This window comes from Melitaea cinxia, chromosome 8 (assembly GCF_905220565.1).
Source record: "Melitaea cinxia chromosome 8, ilMelCinx1.1, whole genome shotgun sequence".
Taxonomy (NCBI): Eukaryota; Metazoa; Arthropoda; class Insecta; order Lepidoptera; family Nymphalidae; genus Melitaea; species Melitaea cinxia.
Window position 1 is genome coordinate 8,098,003 of NC_059401.1, and position 22,560 is coordinate 8,120,562.

The 22,560-nt window shown below is 31.3% G+C and overlaps 1 protein-coding gene across 1 annotated transcript; it reads right to left on the minus strand.

The window, feature by feature from the left end:
- Window positions 1-13,471: 13,471 nt before the first annotated feature.
- Window positions 13,472-16,668, minus strand: LOC123655746. The gene is made up of 4 exons (XM_045591500.1): window positions 16,445-16,668; window positions 15,974-16,076; window positions 15,765-15,896; window positions 13,472-15,674 (listed from the first exon to the last, which is right to left on the minus strand). The coding sequence occupies exons 2-4, from the start codon at window positions 16,068-16,070 to the stop codon at window positions 13,660-13,662; spliced, it is 2,244 nt and encodes a 747-aa protein (XP_045447456.1). The 5' UTR covers window positions 16,071-16,076; window positions 16,445-16,668; the 3' UTR covers window positions 13,472-13,659.
- Between the last annotated feature and the right edge of the window lie 5,892 nt (window positions 16,669-22,560).

Genomic DNA, 22,560 nt, shown 5'->3' on the forward strand with positions numbered 1-22,560 from the left:
ACAAGGTATAAGAGAAAATTAAAAAAATCGATATATTTACAAACACATTATTATTAATAATAATAAAAAAAAAACAAAAAATTCGCTGCGTGAAGAACAATTAATACAAAGTCAAGTGAAAAATCAAAAAAGCTGGAATGAGATAGAAATTTAATAATTACACAAAGCCAGCGATATAAATTGAAAAAATACAAACATTATGTATTGTACACTTAAAAATATCAGTAAGGTAGTTTTTCGAAATTTTATGCAACATCGTGGCATAATATGCATTTCCTTTAATTTGATACCCATATTTATGAAAAAAAAAAACTTTTTTCTCAAGACAGTTGCTAAATGTTTATTACATCAATCTTGAAAATCCATGTTTTTCTCATGGCCAGTTATATGTCACCTGTCCCCGTGTCGGAATACCAACAAAAGTGTTTAAATACACGCAAAAAAAAAACACCAATAATTTTGTATGCCATAAAGGATAATAAACACTTTTTTATAAATATTTTTTTTATTATTTATACCAATTCGAATTCAATATTCATAGTTAAGACAGGGCAACGTCTGTCGGGTCAGCTAGTAATAATATAAATCGTGATACTCGATCACGATAATCAAAATGTAATGTAAATTAAATCAATGTCTGTATAAAGAGCGATGGCGAATCTCGATTGCAGAGTACTCACGCAATTCGGCCATAAACTTGCAACTGAGGAACTAAAATTTCAACGCAACTTTATTTTTATCGAAGGAAGTCGTTAGACGCTATCTGAATCACCTCGCACGTATTAACATACATAATTGTAGGTAGTTTAACAATTGGAGCGGCGCCAACCCGATTCTACTTGTACAACCGTTGTAGTTTTTAGTCTTGCACTCGTATCGGAAAGGATTTAATTAAAGGATATTCTTGATCGTATACTATTCATTTATATAATTATATGTTGATTTCATGATGATATTTTAATGCTATTTTTCGCCCGCGTTGAAATTAGTGTGTCACAAAGTTTTTCCGGCAAACTGCCAGTGAAACTCTCATCAAAATCGGCTTAGCCGTTCCGTAGACCTTCCTCTTGCCAATGGTGGAACCCTCTCTCCAATGGTGAAACCGCATGAACATCCGTTCAATAGATTTTGAGCGAATTTATCACATACACTTTTGGGGACTTTGTTTCATAATACACTAACTGTTGGCCGCGACTACGTCCGCGTAGTTATGAAGATATGCATTACTATTAAGATGTTTAACGCAAATTATTTTTTTTTATTTCAGTCACTTGAAATGCTTATCAAACTGAGTAACTTTTTAAAAGGCACAATTTAGTATGATTTAATAGTTATTTTTATAAAACCTCTCTATACAGCACATTTTTGGTTTTATTTTCAGGCTGTATATTTTTCATACAAACTATCAACCCCAATTAAACCCCCCTAGCGGTGGAAAATCGTAAAAACCGTTCTTAGCGGACGTCTGCTAACTATAACCTACCTCCCTGCCAAATTTTATCTTTTTCCAACCTAGATGGATAGACCATCCAGCGGTTTTTGAGTTCTCGTGATGAGTGAGTCAGTGACCTTTCTCTTTTATATATATAGATTACGATGCATTATTTGGACACCTCCTCACCATCCCTAGAGCATACATTTTAAATTTCAAGTCTCTTACTCCAAAAAAATAGGACTTTTCATACAAACTTCCAAACCCTGTTTTATCCCTTTAAGGGTCGAGTTTCATAAAATCAGGTCTTAGCGGATGTTTACGCCCTATAAGAGACCTACCTGTTAAATTTCAAATTTGTAGCTGTTATAGTTCCGGAGATTTCGTGATGAGTGAGTCAATCTACCATCCCCCGTTTTAATCCCAAAAGCGAGTTGCTTTCTAAAGATACATTATTTGGACACCTTCTCACCATCCATAGAGCATAAATTTTAAATTTCAAGTTTCGTACTTCAAAAACATAGGACTTTCATACAAACTCCCAACCCCCGTTTTACCCCCTTAGGGGTCGAATTTCGTAAAATCAGTTCTTAGCGAATGTTTACGCCCTATAAGGGACCTACCTGCTAAATTTCAAATTTGTAGCTGTTATAGTTCCGGAGATTTCGTGATGAGTAAGTAAACCTACCATCCCCCGTTTCGCGAAAGGTCACTCATCACGAAATCTCCGAAACTATAACACCTAAAAACTTGAAATTTGGCAGGTAGGTTCCTTACAAGACGTAGGCATCCGCTAAGAACGAATTTTATGAGAAACGACCCTTAAGGGGGTAAAACGGGGGTTGGAAGTTTGTATGACAGTCCTATGTTTTTGAAGTAAGAGACTTGAAATTTCAAATGTAAGCTCTATAGATGGTGAAAAGGTGTCCAAATAATGTATCTTTAGAAATCAACCCCTTTTTGGGGTTAAACGGGGGATAGTAGGTTGGCTCACTGATCACGAAATCTCCGAAACTATAACACCTACAAACTTGAAATTTGGCAGATAGACTCCTTATAGGGCGTAGACATCCACTAAGAACGAATTTTACGAAATTCGACCCTTAAAAGGGTAAAACGGGGGTTGGAAGTTTGTGTGAAAGTCCCGTGTTTTTGAAGTAAGAGGCTTGAAATTTAAAATGTATGCTCTATAGATGGTGAGAAGGTGTCCAAATAATGTATCTTTAGAAAAAAAATCCATTTTGGGGTTGCAACGGGGGATGGTAGGTTGACTTAGTCATCACGAAATCTCTGAAACAATAACACCTACAAGCTTGAAATTTGGCAGGTAGGCTCCTTATAAGGCTTAAACATCCCTAAGAATGGATTTTACAAAACTCAATCCCTAAGGGGGTAAAACAGGGGTTGGTAGTTTGTATGAAAGTCCTATGTTTTTAAGTAAGAGACTTGAAATTTGAACAAAACTAAACAGAATAAAGAAAAAAATAGAATAGAACAGAATAGAACAGAACAGAATAGAACAGAATAGTACACAACAGAATAGAACAGAACAGAATAAGAACAGCAAAGAACAGAATAAAACAGAACGGAACAGAATAAGAACAGAACAGAATAGAATATAACAGAACAGAACAGACTAGAACAGAATAGAACAGAATAGAATAAGAACAGAACAGAACAGAATAGAACAGAATAAAACAGAATAAAACAGAATAGAACAGAACAGAATAGATCAGACTAGAACAGAATAGAACAGAATAGTACACAACAGAATAGAACAGAACTGAATAAGAACAGAACAGAATAGAACAGAATGGAACAGAATAAGAATAAGAACAGAACAGAATATAATATAATAGAACAGAACAGAATAGAACAGAATATAACAAAACAGAATAGAATAAGAACAGAATAGAATAAGAACAGAACAGAACAGAAAAGAACAGAAAAGAACCGAATAGAACAGAACAGAATAGAACAGAATAAGAACAGAATAGAACAGAAGAGAATAGAACAGAATAAGAACAGAACAGAACTGAATAGAATAGAACAGAATAGAACAGAACAGAATATAACAGAATAGAACAGAATAGAACAGAATAAGAACAGAACAGAATAGAACGGAACAGAATAGAACAGAGCAAAACAGAATAGAATAAGAACAGAAGAGAACAGAATAGTAGAGAACAGAAAAAACAGAACAGAACAAAACTAAACAGAGTAGAGAACAAAATAGAATAGAACAGAACAGAATATCAATAAAGTTATTGATACGTTTGTTCCTACTAAGGTTGTACTTGAGCATAGAAAATATCCTATCTGGTATTCTTCTTCTCTCGTCAAGGTTATAAAGGAAAAGTTAAAGTTTCATAAAAAATGGAAAATTTACGGTAACTATAGGGACTATTGTACGTTTAGGATGCTGCGTAAGAGACAAAAAACGGTTGAAAACGATTGCTATAAGAAATACATAGATCATGCTGAGAATACCATTGCTAAAAATTCTAAATATTTTTGGACATTTGTAAAATCTAAACGCCAGAATACTGAATTGCCTGATATGTTTTATCTGGATAATTTTTTTACAAGTGATGGACAAGAGATTACTAATCTCTTTAACAGCTATTTTTATTCATCCTTTGAGTCAAATTCCGGTATTTCTTCGTCTAATAGTAACGACTACGATATTCATACTTGCAACAACAGTTTAAACCTGTTTTCTGTTGATATTTCTTTGTCGATGGTGGACAAATATTTAAAATCTTTAAGTCTAAATAAAGGCAGTGGCCCTGATGGGATACCTGCTATATTTTTGAAGAGCTGTTCTGACAGCTTAAGGTTTCCCATATATTGCCTTTTTTCTAAATCTTTGCGAACATCTGTAATGCCTTCTCAATGGAAAAGATCTTATGTCATACCAATCCTTAAAAGCGGAGATAAACATAACATAAAAAATTACCGCCCTATTTCAAAGTTAAGCTGCATTCCGAAGATGTTTGAAAAGATTATATACGACATTATACTACCTATAATAAGACCTACGATCATTACCCAGCAGCATGGATTTATTAATAGAAAATCAACGGAGACAAATCTTTTGGAATACGTTGATTTTATTTCATGTGCAATGGACAAAGGTTTTCAGGTTGACGCCGTGTACACAGATTTTTCTAAGGCTTTCGATAAAATATCTCATTCGATTCTTTTTGATAAATTGAAATACATCGGTGTGCACGGTGACCTTCTGCGTTGGATTGAGTCGTACCTTGCTAACCGTAGTCAAGCAGTTACTATAAAAGGATTTACTTCATCTTTTATTCCAGTGCCATCCGGGGTACCTCAAGGATCCCATCTCGGGCCTTTATTATTCAACATATATATAAATGACATTACTTCAGCTTTTAAGTGCTCCAATTTCTTATTATACGCGGATGACAGTAAAATTTTTAAAATTATTAAAGACAACAATGACTGTATAGACCTTCAGAATGACCTAGTTCGGTTTAGTAATTATTGTTCAGTGAACTCTTTGTTTATAAATTTGAAAAAATGCAATGTAATAACTTTTAGTAGGAAGCGTTTTTGTATAAATTATTGCTATAAACTGAATGGCGAAGTGATATCGAGGGTTGATGTGGTAAGAGATCTTGGAGTTATTATTGACTCCAAATTACTCTTTGATGAGCACGTCGATTATGTAGCTAGCAAAGCCTATCGTATGTTGGGATTTGTGCTCAGGATATCCAAGGAGTTCAAGCATGCTTCCACCCACACACTTTTGTATAATGCATTTGTTAGACCTATTCTAGAGTATGCTTCTACTGTTTGGAGTCCTCAGTACGGGTGTCATATTTATAAAATCGACCGTATACACAACAGGTACCTAAAGACTATAACAGCAATCTCTTCGGAAAATTTGAACGTTCTGATAAAACCTATGTCGGCCGTTGACCGGCGTGTTCAGCGGGATCAAGTTCTGTTGTATAATATTGTGAACCAAGTAATTGACTCGTCATATTTGGTTTCAAAATTAAATTTTAAGTGTCCACGTTTAAATTCTAGACATAAAATTACATTTGACATCCCAGCTACAAGAACAAAATTTTATAAAAACGCGTTTATTAACAGAAGTTGTGCCCAGTACAATAATTTGTTTATAAATATTGACATTTTTCATCTCTCTCTCAATCAATTTAAATTGCATGTGATGAATGCTTTGATTTAATGTATCTTTGACAGATGTTATGATATTCGTGATGTTCTTCTTAATTTGATTTTATTTTTTGATTTTAATTTAATTATGATTTTAATTGTAGCTTGATACTTAATTATTTGATTTGTGATTTTTTAAACTGTTTTTTTTTTTAAATTTATTTGTTCCATAATGCCCGTAATGATTTTTGAATTTCTTTATTGATTACTTTTTTTTCTCTCAATGATTGTTAATCAATTTATAGTAATGTTTTTAGTATTATTATTAAGTTTTTTGATATTGAACTATTGTTGTGAAGCATCTCTTCTGAACTTTGTCATATGTTCTTTTTTAATATCGGAAACTATTTTTGGTTAAGTGATACTATTGTGTTGTGTTTTCCTGTATATTTATGTAATACCGTTTGTTTCCAAAATAAAGTAAAAAATAAAATAAAATAAAATAGAATAGAACAGAATAAGAACAGAACAGAACAGAACAGAATAAGAACAGAACAGAATAGAACAGAATAAGAACAGAACAGAACAGAACAGAATAAGAACAGAACAGAATAGAACAGAATAGAACTGAACAGAATAGAACAGAAAAGAATAGTAGTGAATAGAAAAAACAGAACAGAACAAAACTTAACAGAGTAGAGAACAAAATAGAATAGAACAGAATATGACAGAATAAGAACAGAACAGAATAGAACAGAATAGAACAGAATAGAACATAATAGAACAGAATAGATCAGAATAGAATAGAACAGAATAGAACAGAATAGAACAGAATAAAACAGAACAGAATAGAACAGCATAGAACAGAATAGAACAGAACAGAATAGAATAGAATAGAACAGAATAAGAACAGAACTTGTGGAGGCCTGTGTCCAGCAGTGGACTGTATAGGCTGTAATGATTGGCAGGTAGGTTTCTTATAGGACGTAGACATCCGCTAAGAAGGAATTTTACGAAACTCGATCCCTAAGGGGGTAAAACGGGGGTTGGAAGTTTATATGAAAGTCCTATGTTTTTGAAGTAAGAGACTTGAAATTTGAAATTTATACTCTATAGATGGTGAAAAGGTGTCCAAACAATGTATTTTTAGAAAACAAATCGAAATTAAAATATTTAACATAAGAATATTTGAGGGTCGAGTTTTGCAAAATCCGGAGCCTACCTGCCAAATTTCAAGTTTGTAGGTGTTATAGTCTCGGAGATTTTGTGATGAGTGACCTTTCGGTTATATATATATATAATAGAAAGGTCACTGCCTCACTCATCACGAGAACTCAAAAACCGCTGGATGATCCATCCATCTAGGATGGACAAAGATGAAATTTAGCAGGGAGGTAGATTATAGTTAGTAGACGTCCGCTAAAGCGTGGTTTATTTTTTTTTTTTTTTTACTATATTTTATCTTAATTAAAAATAATATTTAAAGAATTTCTTTTAGCAACAGAAATATTTAAATATTTTACGAGCAAGCGAGCGAAATTATATTTTCAGATAAGGAATTGGAATATTACACGATAAGTAACGGGATCGTCTATTGTCAATCATGGTACATTTTTAGGTTCTAATTGTAATATCCGCTCTGACACGCCATTTTTGCGTTTGTGGACAATCACCTGTACACAGCGTTCTCCTTCGGTTTTTCCTACAAGGTAGATGTTAACAAATTGAATAATTGACTGATGATGATAATGAAGATGAATGCTGGTGATGCGTGACGAGAGCGTTACGAAAACTGTGATTGGGCGAGGCGAACGGAAGTTGAGAGGGAGATATGATAGTAAAGATAGAAAGAGAGAGAGATCGTCGCGTCGTCGATCGTTGCGTCGTTTAGTAAAAAAATATTATTTTTTTACTAAACGACGCAAAAAAGGGTTAAAAAAATTTTAGTCTTCAAACATACTTATTATCTTGATTCTTCTTTATAATAGTAATGTAGATTTTTTTTTTAATTAATATAAATAATAATCACGACTTTTTAAAGAATTTATACTTTACTGTTTGAAAATTCTAATATCTTAGTGTTTGGAAAACTTGTTAGGTCATAGAGTTTTAATATACTAAATATAGATACATACATCTCACAGCACAGAACTGAAACTCAGTCATGTAACTAAGCAGATGAATGGCTGTGTAAGTGTCTTGTATCCAGACATTCGATACAGAGTAACGAAATAGGGATGAGCTATATGTTGTGATGTATTTATGTATTCAATTATCATTGATTTTCTCTTTCTATTATAGACATATTTGTAATATATTGGATAATCGTATAATATATATTAACTAAAGTTTATATCTTTCTTTAGTAATGTATTTAAAATTCTAAGGGACTATTTTACTCAACTGAAGCGAGTTTATATTTTAGACCCGTTTATTGTTTTTGTCAAATACAAGAGAACTGCTGTTGACATTTCGATTTAATGCCGTCCCTTGGTTTTAAACGTGTCTTTTATGCGGTTTTAATATTTCTGAAGTTTGTCTGTTGAAATTTAAATGTTTTTAAATTATTTGTGTAAAATTTTACCATACCCCCCTAACTTTATTTAATACTCACTAACTTTCTGTAATTCTTTTTTTCTTAATTTTGAATTCGATTTACTCAATACCCTAGTTTTAGTCAATAAACCTATATATCGTAACATATAAACCATGCTTCTAAATATATGATTCAATTTCATTCAATATCAGACGACTTACGAAATATAAATATTTTCATTTTATTACGTCGTGCAGTGTACCTATGTTAGCTCAAGGATATCCATAAAGAGGATTCTGTGGCACGAAATTGATGTTAAATATCCTTTTTTGCCACATAACAAAGATCCTGAAAAATAGTACGGTTGAGGAGAAAGAATTTATAGCTGAGGCAAGGGCTCTATATTTGTTGCAAATGAAGACAGCAGCGAGGTGACAATTTTCGGATGCTGGAACGAAATGACCGTTCTGGGACGAAACGAGGTCGTAGTATCGCGGCTCTCTTTTATTTTTATAGTCTGTATTTTGAGGATTCCGTGTATTAGAGGTGTTACTTGCCGACTTTTACATCACTTCCTTTTCTTTGACTTATTGTACCGTTTACAGCGTCTGTGGGTAATAATAAATAATTGGAAGGTGTTAGTGAACTCAAACAAACGAAAATTTCTACTAACGTGTAATAATAAAAACTGTAATAGAGTACATAACGTTGAAATTAAAGTTTTTTGTACAGTTAAGACAAAAAAATGAAATAAGTAAAATTTTTATTGAAAAATAGACGAACTGTGATGGAATAAAAATATCATAATTTAGGAGATACCGATGATAAGTAATTTAAACAATGATGTGCGAGCATATTTTTATTAAAACATAAAGTAGATAGTATTATTTTGTACGTATTTGAATTGTTTATTTTAGAGCTAGCAAGCTTGGTATATTTTTTTTGCATGTTAGTTTTACCCGCATCATAAATTAAGCATTCTAAAATATCCAAGAACGAATCGTTCTTGGCGCCATTTTGTAATTAATTTGATATAATGTTTTCTTTTAATCAATTATTAGCTTAAAAAGTCAGGGATTAGAATAGCGGTAGATAATTAAACTTTAAAAGCTGTAGGAGCAGCTGCTGTCAAGGTTTACTCTCTTTGCTCGCAGTTTCAGGCATAAAAATGTCAAGATTTAGTACAGAATTTTATGATTAGAATTATATTATTGTTTACATGTTTTTCTTAGATAGTATTATATTGTTCTTAACATAATCATAAAATGAACGATTTTAACATATGACATTCAAAGCAGAAGGGTTATTTAACAAAATATTTTTTTCATGCATTTTTTTATTTATTAATACTTTATTGCACAATATATTAAAGAATTGTACAAAAGGCGGGCTTAATGCTAAAAGCATTAAGCCCGCTTTAGTAAGTTATTACATTTTTCCCGTTTTTTAACGTCAAAATTATAAAACTACACATTTTTTTTATTTTTCGCTTTCGACAAATTTATTTTGATTTTAAGCTAATGACTCCTTACTGCTTTCAGAAAAAAAAAACAGTTGACACTCATACCTACAATCATATATTACACATATATACATAGTACGAGTATACTGTTAAAAAACATGACTTTATTTCTTATCGTCACCTCAATCGGGTTAAAAATATTCAATTTTAAAAACTACACCCAAAACTGACGTTTCATTTTTACAAGATCAGAACTGGACAAAGTTTGTACCTATTCTTATCTATATAGTTTCGGTTATTGTTATGTAATATTATTATACCTATATACTATAGTCAATATTACAACAAGATAAGTTGGTTTAAGATGGCTAACATTATAATGAAACTATGTCTGCTTAAATCAAGACAAGATCAGGTAAATTTCTCTCTCGAATGTTGAATGAAGTATGTGGAACTTCAACGATTCATTATAGTATGCGAGAACCACGCTCTTTTAAAAGATTTCAGCAAAGGAGATTAATTAATCTGTTTAAATAGTTTAGTTGGCTATAGATATTTTAAGAGTCAACTATAATGATGGAGAAATTTATTACATGTGTAGGTAATACATTTTGTCGTGGTAATACCTATGTAAAAGAATTAAAATTATATCAATTGTCCGAATTTATGCAAAATGAAACCACACGACAAATTTCAGATTTTGCTTTTTTTTAAGAATACTCATTTAAAAGTGGTCTAAAAATTATAATACACATCAAATGTTACAATTTAAAAGCTTCAGAAATAGAAGTAGCAATTTTTTTTTGCAAATTCCCTTAAAGTATCTTAAAATATTGTTAACACTTTTCATTAATTTGGATGAATATAAATAAACATTTTAAGCATCAAACAAAAATTTAAAAAAATAATTTTACGATTCCTTAAAAAAGTAATTAATACACAACACAAACACTGCTGCTTATATACTTTATTTCGTTTTAAAATGTAGGTCGATATTGAATCCTTTCGAGGTTTAATGAAGTGAAGCTAAATACTAACTCTTTCAAATAGCAACGATAAAAGTGACTACATCTTCCATTTGAAATCAAATTGTTTAAGAAATAAATATTTTAAATCAGACGTCGCGTTGGCGCAACGGTCATAGCTATGGATTGTGCCTGTTGCTCTGGCGGTTGCGGTTTCGATCCCCGCACATGACAAACATTTGTATTGGCCATACAGGTGTTTGCCGTGGTCTGGGTGTTTGTGCAGTCCTTGTGGGTCTCCCCACCGTATCCACAGTTGTTATCATTTACACCTGATAGCGATCGTTACTCATCATAGTAGGGAATATATCCGCCAACCCGCATTGGAGCAGCGTGGTGGTTTAAGCTCTGATCCTTCTCCTGCATGGGGAAAGAAGCCTATGCCCAATAGTGGAATATTGAAGTATGTCTGAAGCGTCATTAATTATTATTTTACTAAAGGTTGCTCAACGACTAGAGTACAAATTACTCTTTTTGAATACTCCTGAAATTCCTAAGATTTCTGTGATTCCTAAAATACTATCCAGGTTTCCTGTGATCTCCTAAAGTGATTTTATAATGTCATGAATGAACTATTATTAAAAACTTCGTTAGTTTTATGTTCTATTTAAAACTCTTAAGCTTTATGTCGAAGTAAAATATTCTAAACAAATGAGTAAAAATTAAATAAATACTTTTGTATATTGTATTTCTTCTTGGAATGGGTATTTTACAAGGATCAATTTCAGATCCAGTTTGTTTGAATAATACAGTATGTTAATCATTGACTCAGCGTCTTCAGTGCGACAAAGCCAGCCCTGCGGTCAGAAATCCGCCTGCCTAGCGTGGTTGTGGGCAAAACACATGAGTTCACGCCTTTTCTGGCGCGAACTTGTGGAGGCCTATGTCCAGTAGTGGACTGCGAAAGGCTGAACTGACTGAATCATTGACTGTTTTATTTATAGCATTTTTAATTTACATTTTAAAAAAATACCTCTTATATATTTTATATTTTTAACTATGTATTATGTAGTAAACATAAAAAAATAATTATTAATTAAATTTAAAAGATTTTGTTGCTATTAGCTGGACGCTTTGACGTTTTCCATTTTTTCTGCTTAAATTAGAATTAAAATTAATAACTATATCCTTATTTACAGTTTATGGAAACCATTAAACTTTGGTTATTTATATAACCAATGATCATTATTATACAGTAACTATTATATTTTTTATTCTAGTTTTGTATGTTCTTTTGTAAGTGTGGTATTCAATAAAATCAAAATTTTCATCTATTGACGTAATTGAAAAAGAACATGCATTGTAGGCATACAAGAAGGAAAAGGAAAAAAAAATGAAGTTTTATATTATATTTTTATAAAGTTAATGGATAATTTTTAGGTCAAGGTATTAAAGTCTAAAATAGATTACCTCAGACATAGCAACAAAACAGTCAGGGTCGATGTACTAAAAATTGTCATCGAAATGAGGGGTTGTTGTCACTTGTCTCATTTAAAAAAGTAATAAAAAATATTAAATTAAAAAAGACTGAAGTAAGGCTTCTTTAGCAATAGGCCTGCACAATAGGCCTGCACTGTGTCTAAGATATACGAAATGTAACTAGCTATGAAAGAAAGAGAGAAAGAAAATGTGTACTCGCACCTCCTTGCTCCGTTCGCCTCACCCGATCACACTTTTCGTAACGCTCTCGTCAAGCATTGACCAGATTACTCCCCAAGTGAAGCGTACGTAAAAAAGTTTTACTACGGTACAGTACGGTATGTTTGTTATTAAAATAAAAGTATTTTAGTAACAAACGTACCGTTTTCCAGGTTCTGTTATTTTGGCAGATTTTCTCTTTTAAACGTAATTATAACAATTTGTCTTGGTTGCGCTCTTTAATTCATTAGGTGAAGCATTCTGAATCACTTGTAATAATAATTTAAAACTTAGAAAAAATTAAACATAAATAGCAATTAAAAGTTAAAACAATTTGGGTGTGCTGGAAGAAATCTCTCACAGGGATAAGCACACCCATTATACGTGAGTCTCCATGACAAAATATTGTGTATAATTTTGTACGTATAAAAAATTGTTAACTAAATAAATAAATAAATAAATAAAAGAAAAACTGCTGGTATGTAAATTATTTAATTTAGTCAATGGGAAATGGCAGCTCAGTATTATTGGTTGGTGAGTTTTGGCTTGGTTCCAGTGTCGAGTCATTGAGAATATATAATGTCAAGCACCTTAACTATTTAACGAATAATTAAATCACATATTATAGACTAATCAAACTCGATAGGTTTCTGAAAACTTGGACAATAGTATAAATCTAGATAGGTGGATTTATCGATGATTTAAAGATTGTTTAAATGTTATTTACTATTTCTGTTGAATTATTTTGAGATTTGATAGTTCACGTAAAGACAAAAGACAGATCTATATCATTATCAGTTTATTATCATTACCATATTGATGGTATTATCAATATAATTTGAGTTTTTTTTAGATAATTCTGAAAACAAAACTTTAAAAGTAAAATTTATCGCTCATTTGCAACAAGGACGACATTTCTTAAAAAACATCATTTTACAGGAGAGCAATTTTATAGTTTCAAGTTAAAATTATACCTTAATTATTGATTTTTTATGTTACTTATTTAGACAAAAATGTAGTGTGGTTAGTATAGTTTTTTGTTAAAATATTTAATCTTACGTAGAAAGCGCACAAAACATACTGTGCTATTTTTTCCGCAGCAGGGTAATACTTATGTCGTTGTTGCTGATAAATATATAAATATTTTTGTAATATTTAGACTTATGACATTACACTCAAAAATAACTTTAAATTTGAGGTAAACTTAAAGTAATATTAACAAAATATGATATTGAAAAAACTTTATTAATATATTAATCAAAAGTGAACTACAACACAGTCATATTAAAATCTTTATAAAAAGAAACAGTGGTTATCATAAAATAAGTATTAACAATTATAATTAGAAATAATTCAAAACAACTATTAAAATACTGTTAGAATCATAATATTGCCCTAAACTCTACAAAGAATTCTAAAACCGGGCATAGAACTGTGGAATTAAGTTTTTATTTAATAAATCTAACAAATCTGCTTTTTTTCTGTCCGATATGCCTGGTTTACAATCATAAGCTTTCTTGACGTTTACGTCAATCCTTTTCTTCTTTCTGATAATTTCTGCTTTTTTAAATTCTTCTTCTCCGTAAGAGTTCTTGTAAAATAATATGCGTGGGTTATCCTTTTCAATCTTCAAAATTTTTATATTTCCAATCTTAACTGAATTTCCTTCTTCGTCCTTCGTCAAATTGACTCCCATTTGGGTGCATGCATCTTTCCAATCAACAAAATCTTCTGTGCACATCTCATTCACATGAAATGGTTCAGGGTTTTTTCTAGCCATTTTTATAGCACCGATAAAGGCTTCTGGTGTGTACATTGGTCCAGCTTTTAGCAGTTTTTTTACTTGTCTTTCTATTAGTGAATGAGCTGCATCACCCTCGTTTTGGGTATGCCCTTTTATAAGATATTTATGTGTAATCGTTTGGAGGTTAGGGAACTTTTGTAATGCGAATAAATATATTGCAATAATTGTCTTGTTTTTTTGCTGGCCTGCGCAATTGTCTGAGTAAAAGACAATGTCAAGACTCTTATCACTATTGAGTAACGAAATCTGTTCTAGATACTTGTATACGCAAGTTCCTAAGTCATTCACACCTCTATTAGCACTGGACTCGTCCCAAACAAAACATTCTACTTTGTTTGTTTTTAAATCGCAAATTGTAAAATTAAATACATTTAACTTACATTTATAATAAAAGACTGATACATCACCTTTGGGGCATTGAAATACAGCCTGAAGATCATAGACCGCTGTTACAATATTTTCATTTAATTTGTCTTTTGCCTTCTCTGCGCGACATAGTTCTTTTTCCTTCAGATGTTTATCATGTTCTTCTTTTAGGTTTTCTTTATTATCAGAGTTTTCAAAGGCAGCACACACATCACACATATCCTTTTTTGGGCTAAAAAAAGATATATTAAATTCTTGAGTAAATATTTTGTAAAAAAGGACATAATTGCCGAAAGGTAAATTTTTTTTTTGTTGAATTGCCACATAGTCTTTGTGAATGTCGGCTATATTTTTACTTCCATCTATGAAAACTCTGCTTGTATTGGATCTTGTATAGTGAGACTCGATTTTTGGTATCGCATCTATGTATTCACGAATGCCATTTTTGATTGCTTCGTCAACCCGCGGATGTTTGTCGTGTTTACCGCGCTTGTCATCAGCCAATAGACAATTTGCCACTTGATCTTCTTTTTCTAAAACGGTGCGAATTGGCCGGTCATTAATACCTAAGGTGTTCTTAAAGAATATTTTACAAACTCTCACTGATTTATCGGGTAACTTAAAATGAAATGCGTGATTCTTATTACGAGGTTTTCTTATTCCTCCTTCACGAATGTAACGATATTTTGGTGTAATGATTGACATACTCTTTGAAATGTATTCCCATTGTTTTTTGTTATCACCTAACGCCCAGTAGTTCTTAAATAATAACATCCTTTCATCTTCAGATAGTTTAGATTTACATTGTAAACGACATTTATCTCCGCACGGTTCTTTAATTTTTCTTTCTTCTTTTATTTTATTGCTAGCACTTTTATAAGCTTTACCAGTATTTCGCAGCATTTTGTTTACATTTCTCTTCCAATTTTCTTCATTCCTTTTGCGTTTTCTTCCTTTTTTTGCCTTCGGACTTGCAGGAGATGAAGCTTTGATACTATTTTCTATTGAAGTTGATGACAATGGGTTTACGCTATCGAAATTAGTTGCAGTGTAATTCTTATTTCTCTGTTCAACTAGCGACTCAGGACTACGCTGGTAAGGGAGAGGAGGGGGTTCAGAAAGAGTTATGAGTCTATCTGCCGTTGAAGTAGATGGTAATGGAGTTGAACACTCAATTGTCTCTATGAACTCAGCACGTTTCTGCTGAAAAAGTTGCTCAGGTGGAATATACATCGGATCTTTGACAGAATCATCACTATCTGCAAAATAAATGTAAACATAATAAGTATTTAATTTTAGATCTTCGTAAGCAAATGCAATTCACTACAGTAACATAACAAAACACTAACCTTCAATAAACGTTTCATCTGATGAGTCTGAATCAGCTGATGAATTTGAATTAGGTGACGAGCTGCAAGAAGAACTACTCTCATTAGGTAAACTTTTCACCTCGTATGATGTTTGGTTAGCTTTTTCATCGCCTGAAAAGTAATAGGTTAGTTTTATAATAGATACGCGAAGAACAAATATAATTACAAAAGAAACCAAAAGCACATACTGGTATCATTAGGCGTAACCTCTTCAATGGGTGAATTATTATGCTTGTCAATCAATGCCAAAATTCTTTTGCCTCTTGAGGTATGTGGAAACACCATTGTCGACTAAAAAATATGCAAGAAAAGTGCTATAAAATTAATACATAAATAAGAAAACGTGTCTCGAATTATCTTCTAAAACGTTTTATTACAAAATGTTGCTAAGTTTTACCATAAATAATGCAAATTATTTTAAATTGTAATGGCATAAGTGTAGATATATTTTTTTGAAATATTAATTAATTTTTTTCTTTGTTAACAAAAACGTCATAACTCGTTATAATACTCCAATGGTTGTTAATTTTCTCAGCGATATCGTCATAACACGAAATATGCGTATACTGAATTATTGAAATATAATCAGCACTAACGACTTATTTATACTAAACACATTATTCTTGTAAATTGTATTAAAATCATTTTCATTAACTTACCGGCAATAACGTTATTACGTAAAAAATGACGTTCTTCAAGAGCACAAGTACAACCTGCCGCTCGCACTGTTACAACACCACTAAAATAATGTCGATGTTGTCCCAAGTCGCCGAAACGAAAGGGACAATACTATAACGGCACAAACGCGAATATCTGCGCTCTCTGTCTTACTGGACAGCTTAGAGAAATGACGTTCTTACAGTAAATTGAGCGCATTTATTCCTACACAACTGTATTGTTAACTAAAAAATCATAAATTTTGAGAAATGTCTATCTTGTCGCAAATGAGCGTTATTTAAGGTTTATTGGCTAAAAATATGCTCATAAAAACAGAACAAGATTAAAAACTCTGCACGTGAGGTTGTAAGTGATATTGACACTGAAATGACATAAATATTAAAACTTTTCCAGTAAAGTTATTGTGTCTTTAAAGATGATATCTTATAAGTACGTTAGTTGATCAACAGCGAAATATCTAAATATTAATACGCGTAGCCAAAAATTTATATCCCTTTTTACGAAAATTGCACATAAGGAGCATTTTTTAAATTTCGCAAACTTATAGTTTTATAGAGAAAGAGTACAGAATAATATTTTTTTTTAAATTACGCATAAAAAATTAATTCAATAAATAAAAAAAATACACACAATACTAAGTATTTAACATACACACGCACCTACGTATATATATATACACTCTTTTGTTATACTCTTATATTCAAATTTCATACAATTCGTTTGAAAATAGTATAAAATTGGCAAAATTTGTGATTATAGTAGTATAGTCTTTGACAACAGAAAATAATGTTAAAACTTAGAATTTAAATTAATTATGGTCGATTTTCGACCACTGGGCGACCACTAGTGAGTATTAATATTCGTACCTGCTTGAAAAAGATTTGTTATTACTACTATTTGGTTTACTGTTAGATTATTTACTCAAATGGACATAAAGCTTTGAGAATATTGTAGATATATCACATCAGCCCCTTTGAAGCCTATAAATGCAGTCTACGCGTCGACCAGGACGCTTTTGACGATACATTGTCTTCAAACCTCAGATAAATTTACCTGAATTGTTTTATCCAGTCTTGAAATATTAAGTATATCGATTGTTTATTTCCCGGGGCGGTATAGATTTGCCTCCTAAAAACATAATAATTAACTATTCTTTGACAATTAGCAGGAAAGTGGACATACAACACACCCCAACAAGGGACAACCCTATGTCCACTTTCCTGCTAATTGTCAAAGAATATTTATAATAAATGGACACAACGATAAATAATAATAATTAACTGTTTATATTTATTTTCATACTTCGATTACAATATTTCTAAGTCTTTTAATTGTTTACGGTCTTCATAAACATACTTGCCAGTAATTTTAAAACACATAAACACATATTACATTAACAAGGTTTAATATAACATTCTGTTAAACTGCCATTTTGAAGCGACTTCGGAAAATAACGAATCATCACTTATCATCATCACCGTTTTTGTTTAAATTTAAATATGTATCTAATAGAAAAATACAATTCAAACGTCCAATCAATTCGATTTATCCAATGCGTCATAAAACCAGTCAAATATCAATTTGATTGTCATTATATAATTTTATATAGCTAAAATTAACGCTTTATGCGTATTGGTTATTCACATTTTTTAAGAACCATTTGACAATTACTCGCTATAAAAAGTTAATCCATGCTTAATACCAGTTTAAAATATATTCAGTATTCAATGCACAAACTATTTGCGAGACATTCTGTTAGGTTTCCGATACATATGGGAGCCGGTGCACCGATGACTCGCGTCCGTACGTGCGTTTACTTAAAATACGTACTTGCATTGTCATTGTACGCTTCCAATGTACCTACGTTAAATAGGAAGTTCAAAAATAGAAATACACTTTATTTATATAAAGTATCCTCTTATGAAATATACATTCTACAAGTGTTCTTCTACTACTAGTAGACTCGACAGCAAACATATTAGTTTTTTTTTTAAACTTCGTAAATTTATATTCAGATATCCTTTGTAAAAGACCGCTACTCAACGTTTACTATATACATTTTTACTACTAAACTACAATCATAGTTAAATAATACCAACAAATATTTATATTTAAATAGTTTGTACTGAGTAATATGGTTTACATGAGTGGTATATTTATGGAAAAAAAATATAAAGCTTAATTTATATTCTGGCAAGTATAAATTGTTTTATGAGATTTTTTATATAAACAAATACGTTTGAACGGAAAGGGTTGTTTGTTTTAATTACGGCTAGCTTTTTTAATAAAATGTTTGAAAAGGACAATCCTGACATTATTGATTTTTAAAATTCTTTGTATATTTGATCACCTGCACATGTTCAGATGAGAGAAAAAAAAAAAAAAAAAAAACATAAAAACATAAACTGGTTGAATATATTGATTAATTGTATGAGAAATTGTAAAAACCAAATGTCAGTGACAGTATTAATATTTCTATAATATAACTGGTTGTTAAAGTATATAACTGTTTGGTAATTATTTGTGGTTGATTGGTAAAGTATTGATGGTTATGGTGAGGATTAATGTGAATGATGTATACCTAATAATAACAATATATTGTTATTATTATACATTATTATTTTGCAAATATGAACTGATTGAATGTATTGATTGGTTACATAAGTAATAATGAAAAATCAAATTTGTCATATATAGCTACAATGATTACCTATGATGTTTTGATATTTTTTACTGATTCTTCCAGTACCATTATATTTAAATCTTTTTGTAATTCAGATATGTATGGAATAAATAAAGCTTTATTATTATTATTATTACATGTTCAGATGTCCAGAATATTTTTATTTATTTGTTTAATTAATTTATTTTTGTTGTTGTTTGCCGGTCGAAAGACTATTTGCGCACTCAACGCTACTGAAACTAGTTTACAGACAGGCAGTATGTATTTCCAAAACTGTAAATAGAATTGCCCTAAAGTTACATTTCGTCTTTAAAAATAGTTCTCCGATTTTTGCAGGTAACAATCCAATATGTATTTCACGAGATTTTTTTTATTAATACGATTTAAAAAGATAAGAATAATACGAAAAAAGTTACACAAATAAAATAATTATGTGATGTAGTAGTAGACAATTGTGTCAACATCCAACAACAACAACATCGGAATCACCTTACCAATTAATTACACACATGTATTTGGACAAGACGAAATATCGATTTCGAGTAAAAATCGAAAACGTAAATAAATTTTATCGTCACTAAATCAAATCGGTAGTCTGAAACAACGTCACACAAATTTTTCACATACACACACACATACACACACGCTTCTATGTTCGATAATAGTGCTAATAATTAATCGGAGCAATTATAATTTGAAATAAATTATGCTACACATTGCGTAACCAGTTTTGGCCGTTAATAGTTTGGCGCTGTTTGTTTCGCAGCATTCTTGGTCCAACGGAGATTTATTTGCCCATTTGAAGTGCTGCTGTCCCATCCCGCACACTGCACGCCCCGTACAAATTGAAAATCAATGAACCGCGGAATTCAATTTCATATGAAAAGCTATTCTTTATGTTCCTACAGAACTTGCGCCATGAACAAATATTTAAGCGTGAAACACTGTTCTGAGAAATTTTGTTTGTAGAGGACTTTCATGAATAATTTTGCAATGTCGCTATTAAACATTCAAGCCAATTTTCGTTTTTTACTTTAGCACAATTTTGTTTATAAAGATTTGAAGTAAACATATAACAGGTTCTACAAAAAATAAAATAAAAATCAATTACTATTAATAGAACTTTTATTAATAGAAACCAAAACAACTATTTAAAAAAAATATCCATCTTTCTGTTATTTGTAATGAAATGGGGATGTGGGTTGCTCAATTGTAATTTCTAAAATCACAATTAAGAAAACCGCACGAACCGTTTATTATCGAGTATAAGTTTAATCTTGATACAACGAAATGTTGTAATAACCTCCTGGTCACCTGCTCCTGGGGGGGGGGGGTGGGTTTGGGATTGGGATTGGGTCGGCAACACGCTTGTGATGCTTCTGGTGTTGCAGGTGTTTATAAGCTACGGCAATCGCTTACCATCAGGTGACCCGTACGCTTGTTTGCCAACCTAGTGACATAAAAAAAAAAAACATAACCGCTTTGGTGCGTTTAGGCGCCAAAATAAGACAATTCTAAAATACCGAAGGTTTGCAGATTCGGTTCCCGCTCGGGATGTATATTTGTACCTATCTGTAAAAATATCTTTTCCAGTTTGGATGCCTGTCTTTGTAGATCTCCTTATCGTTACAGTAAGGAATATATTCGCGAACCCGTGGTGGCGCAGTGTGGTAGATTAAGCTCCAATCTTTCTCCTATATGGAGAAAAAGGCCTATGCTCAGAAGTGGAATGAATGGATAACGTAAATAATATAAATTTATACGACGATTATTTAAACAATAAGTGTGTACAGATGAAATTATATTGTTTTAACTTGCTGTGCCCTGCGCGCGTTACTACGCTTTTTTTTTAATTTTTTTTTGGTCGTACCAACTCAGAAACCTTTGTGGGCTCATGCATAACACTTTGCTGAAGGAAAGGACATTACAGACAAACATTCATCAGTTGACAAAACTTACCTCGGGTCGTGTCGATCGTTACACTCCAATGAGGATGAGCAGAAATCTTAATTTTTTGCTTAAAAGAAGCCCCCAATGAGAAGGTAAAGATCACTTATATTTCGAGAAGACTAGTGTTTTTCTTTGTATATTAACAGAACGTAATAAAGTATTTAGAATGAGTTCACGAAGTAAACAATCAATAAAGATGAGGTATAACTTAACAAGAGTATTTTTATTTTTATGACAAATTGACTATGAAACAATATATTTCCAGGTTGCCATAAGCTATAACAATACAGTAATTGTAACGATATTACAGCGCATATATATCAAAATTATCATTCTGTCAGGAACTCATTCCCGTCCTCGAGTCTCATCACGCCCTTTTGATACTCAAAGCATGAACTGTAAGGCAATTAGACGCCTATAATTACCATGTTAATTACAGACACTGTTCTTGTTCTCATCTTACAATTCCAACCGTTTCGTTGTTATTTTAATACAAATTTGTTGAAAAGTAGCTCTAATTAAAGTGCGAGTTGATTAAAGACTATTTATTTAACGTTTTCTCTTCAGAGTTCATCTAAATTTCACTATATACAATAATTGAACCAACATTTGTACGAGATTTAGGGATATCTTTATATGGAATTAATGTTTTTTTTTAAACAATTCAAATATGTTCTTCTTTGAAAAACGGATTCTTTTTTCTTTCTTATGTAAAATTGAAGAGGGTTTTTTTTATTTAAAACTATGCTAATTTTTTGTGTTATTAATTCGACTTTAAAGGTTATGGAATATAGCATATTGTACTTCATTGGTAGAGTTTTAATGTATACTATATAATAAAAATGAATATAAATAGGCTTATCCGAGAATTTTGGCGACGAAATATGAGATTAAACTTTATAAACGCTATATTAATAGGAGTCGTAAGAAAATTACAGTGACCGACTAATTCTTTTAAAAAATATATTACTTTTTAATTTTTACTGATGAAAACACGCTAAAGTACCAAATTTGAACTATAGTCGTACTTGATATTTTATAGATTACTTAATATTAACTACAAGCAAAACGTTACCATTGAAAATAATTTATATTTTAGTACAATATACTACGGTGCGCCGTAAGAGTATTATATTGCAGGATTCAGTTGAATTTTAAGCTTTCACTCGGATTAAAAATTTAATATTTAAATTTAAAACTTAATAAATATTACTAAGGATCATCATATTTATTCAAAATGTTTGTAAAACTTTTATGGGCATCTATTATAGATGTACTGGTGATTAAAGTACTTAGTTAAGAGGTTTTTAAGACAGTAAATTCATCATAATCCTTCGCTAGTTTTTAATTTGTTTAATTATTAATATAATTAGTTGTATTAACTTCAAAACCCAAAAGGGTAACTTTTAACTTTAAGGCCGTTTTATAATACTAGATTTCCTACTTTCTGCTCTGCCAGTCATT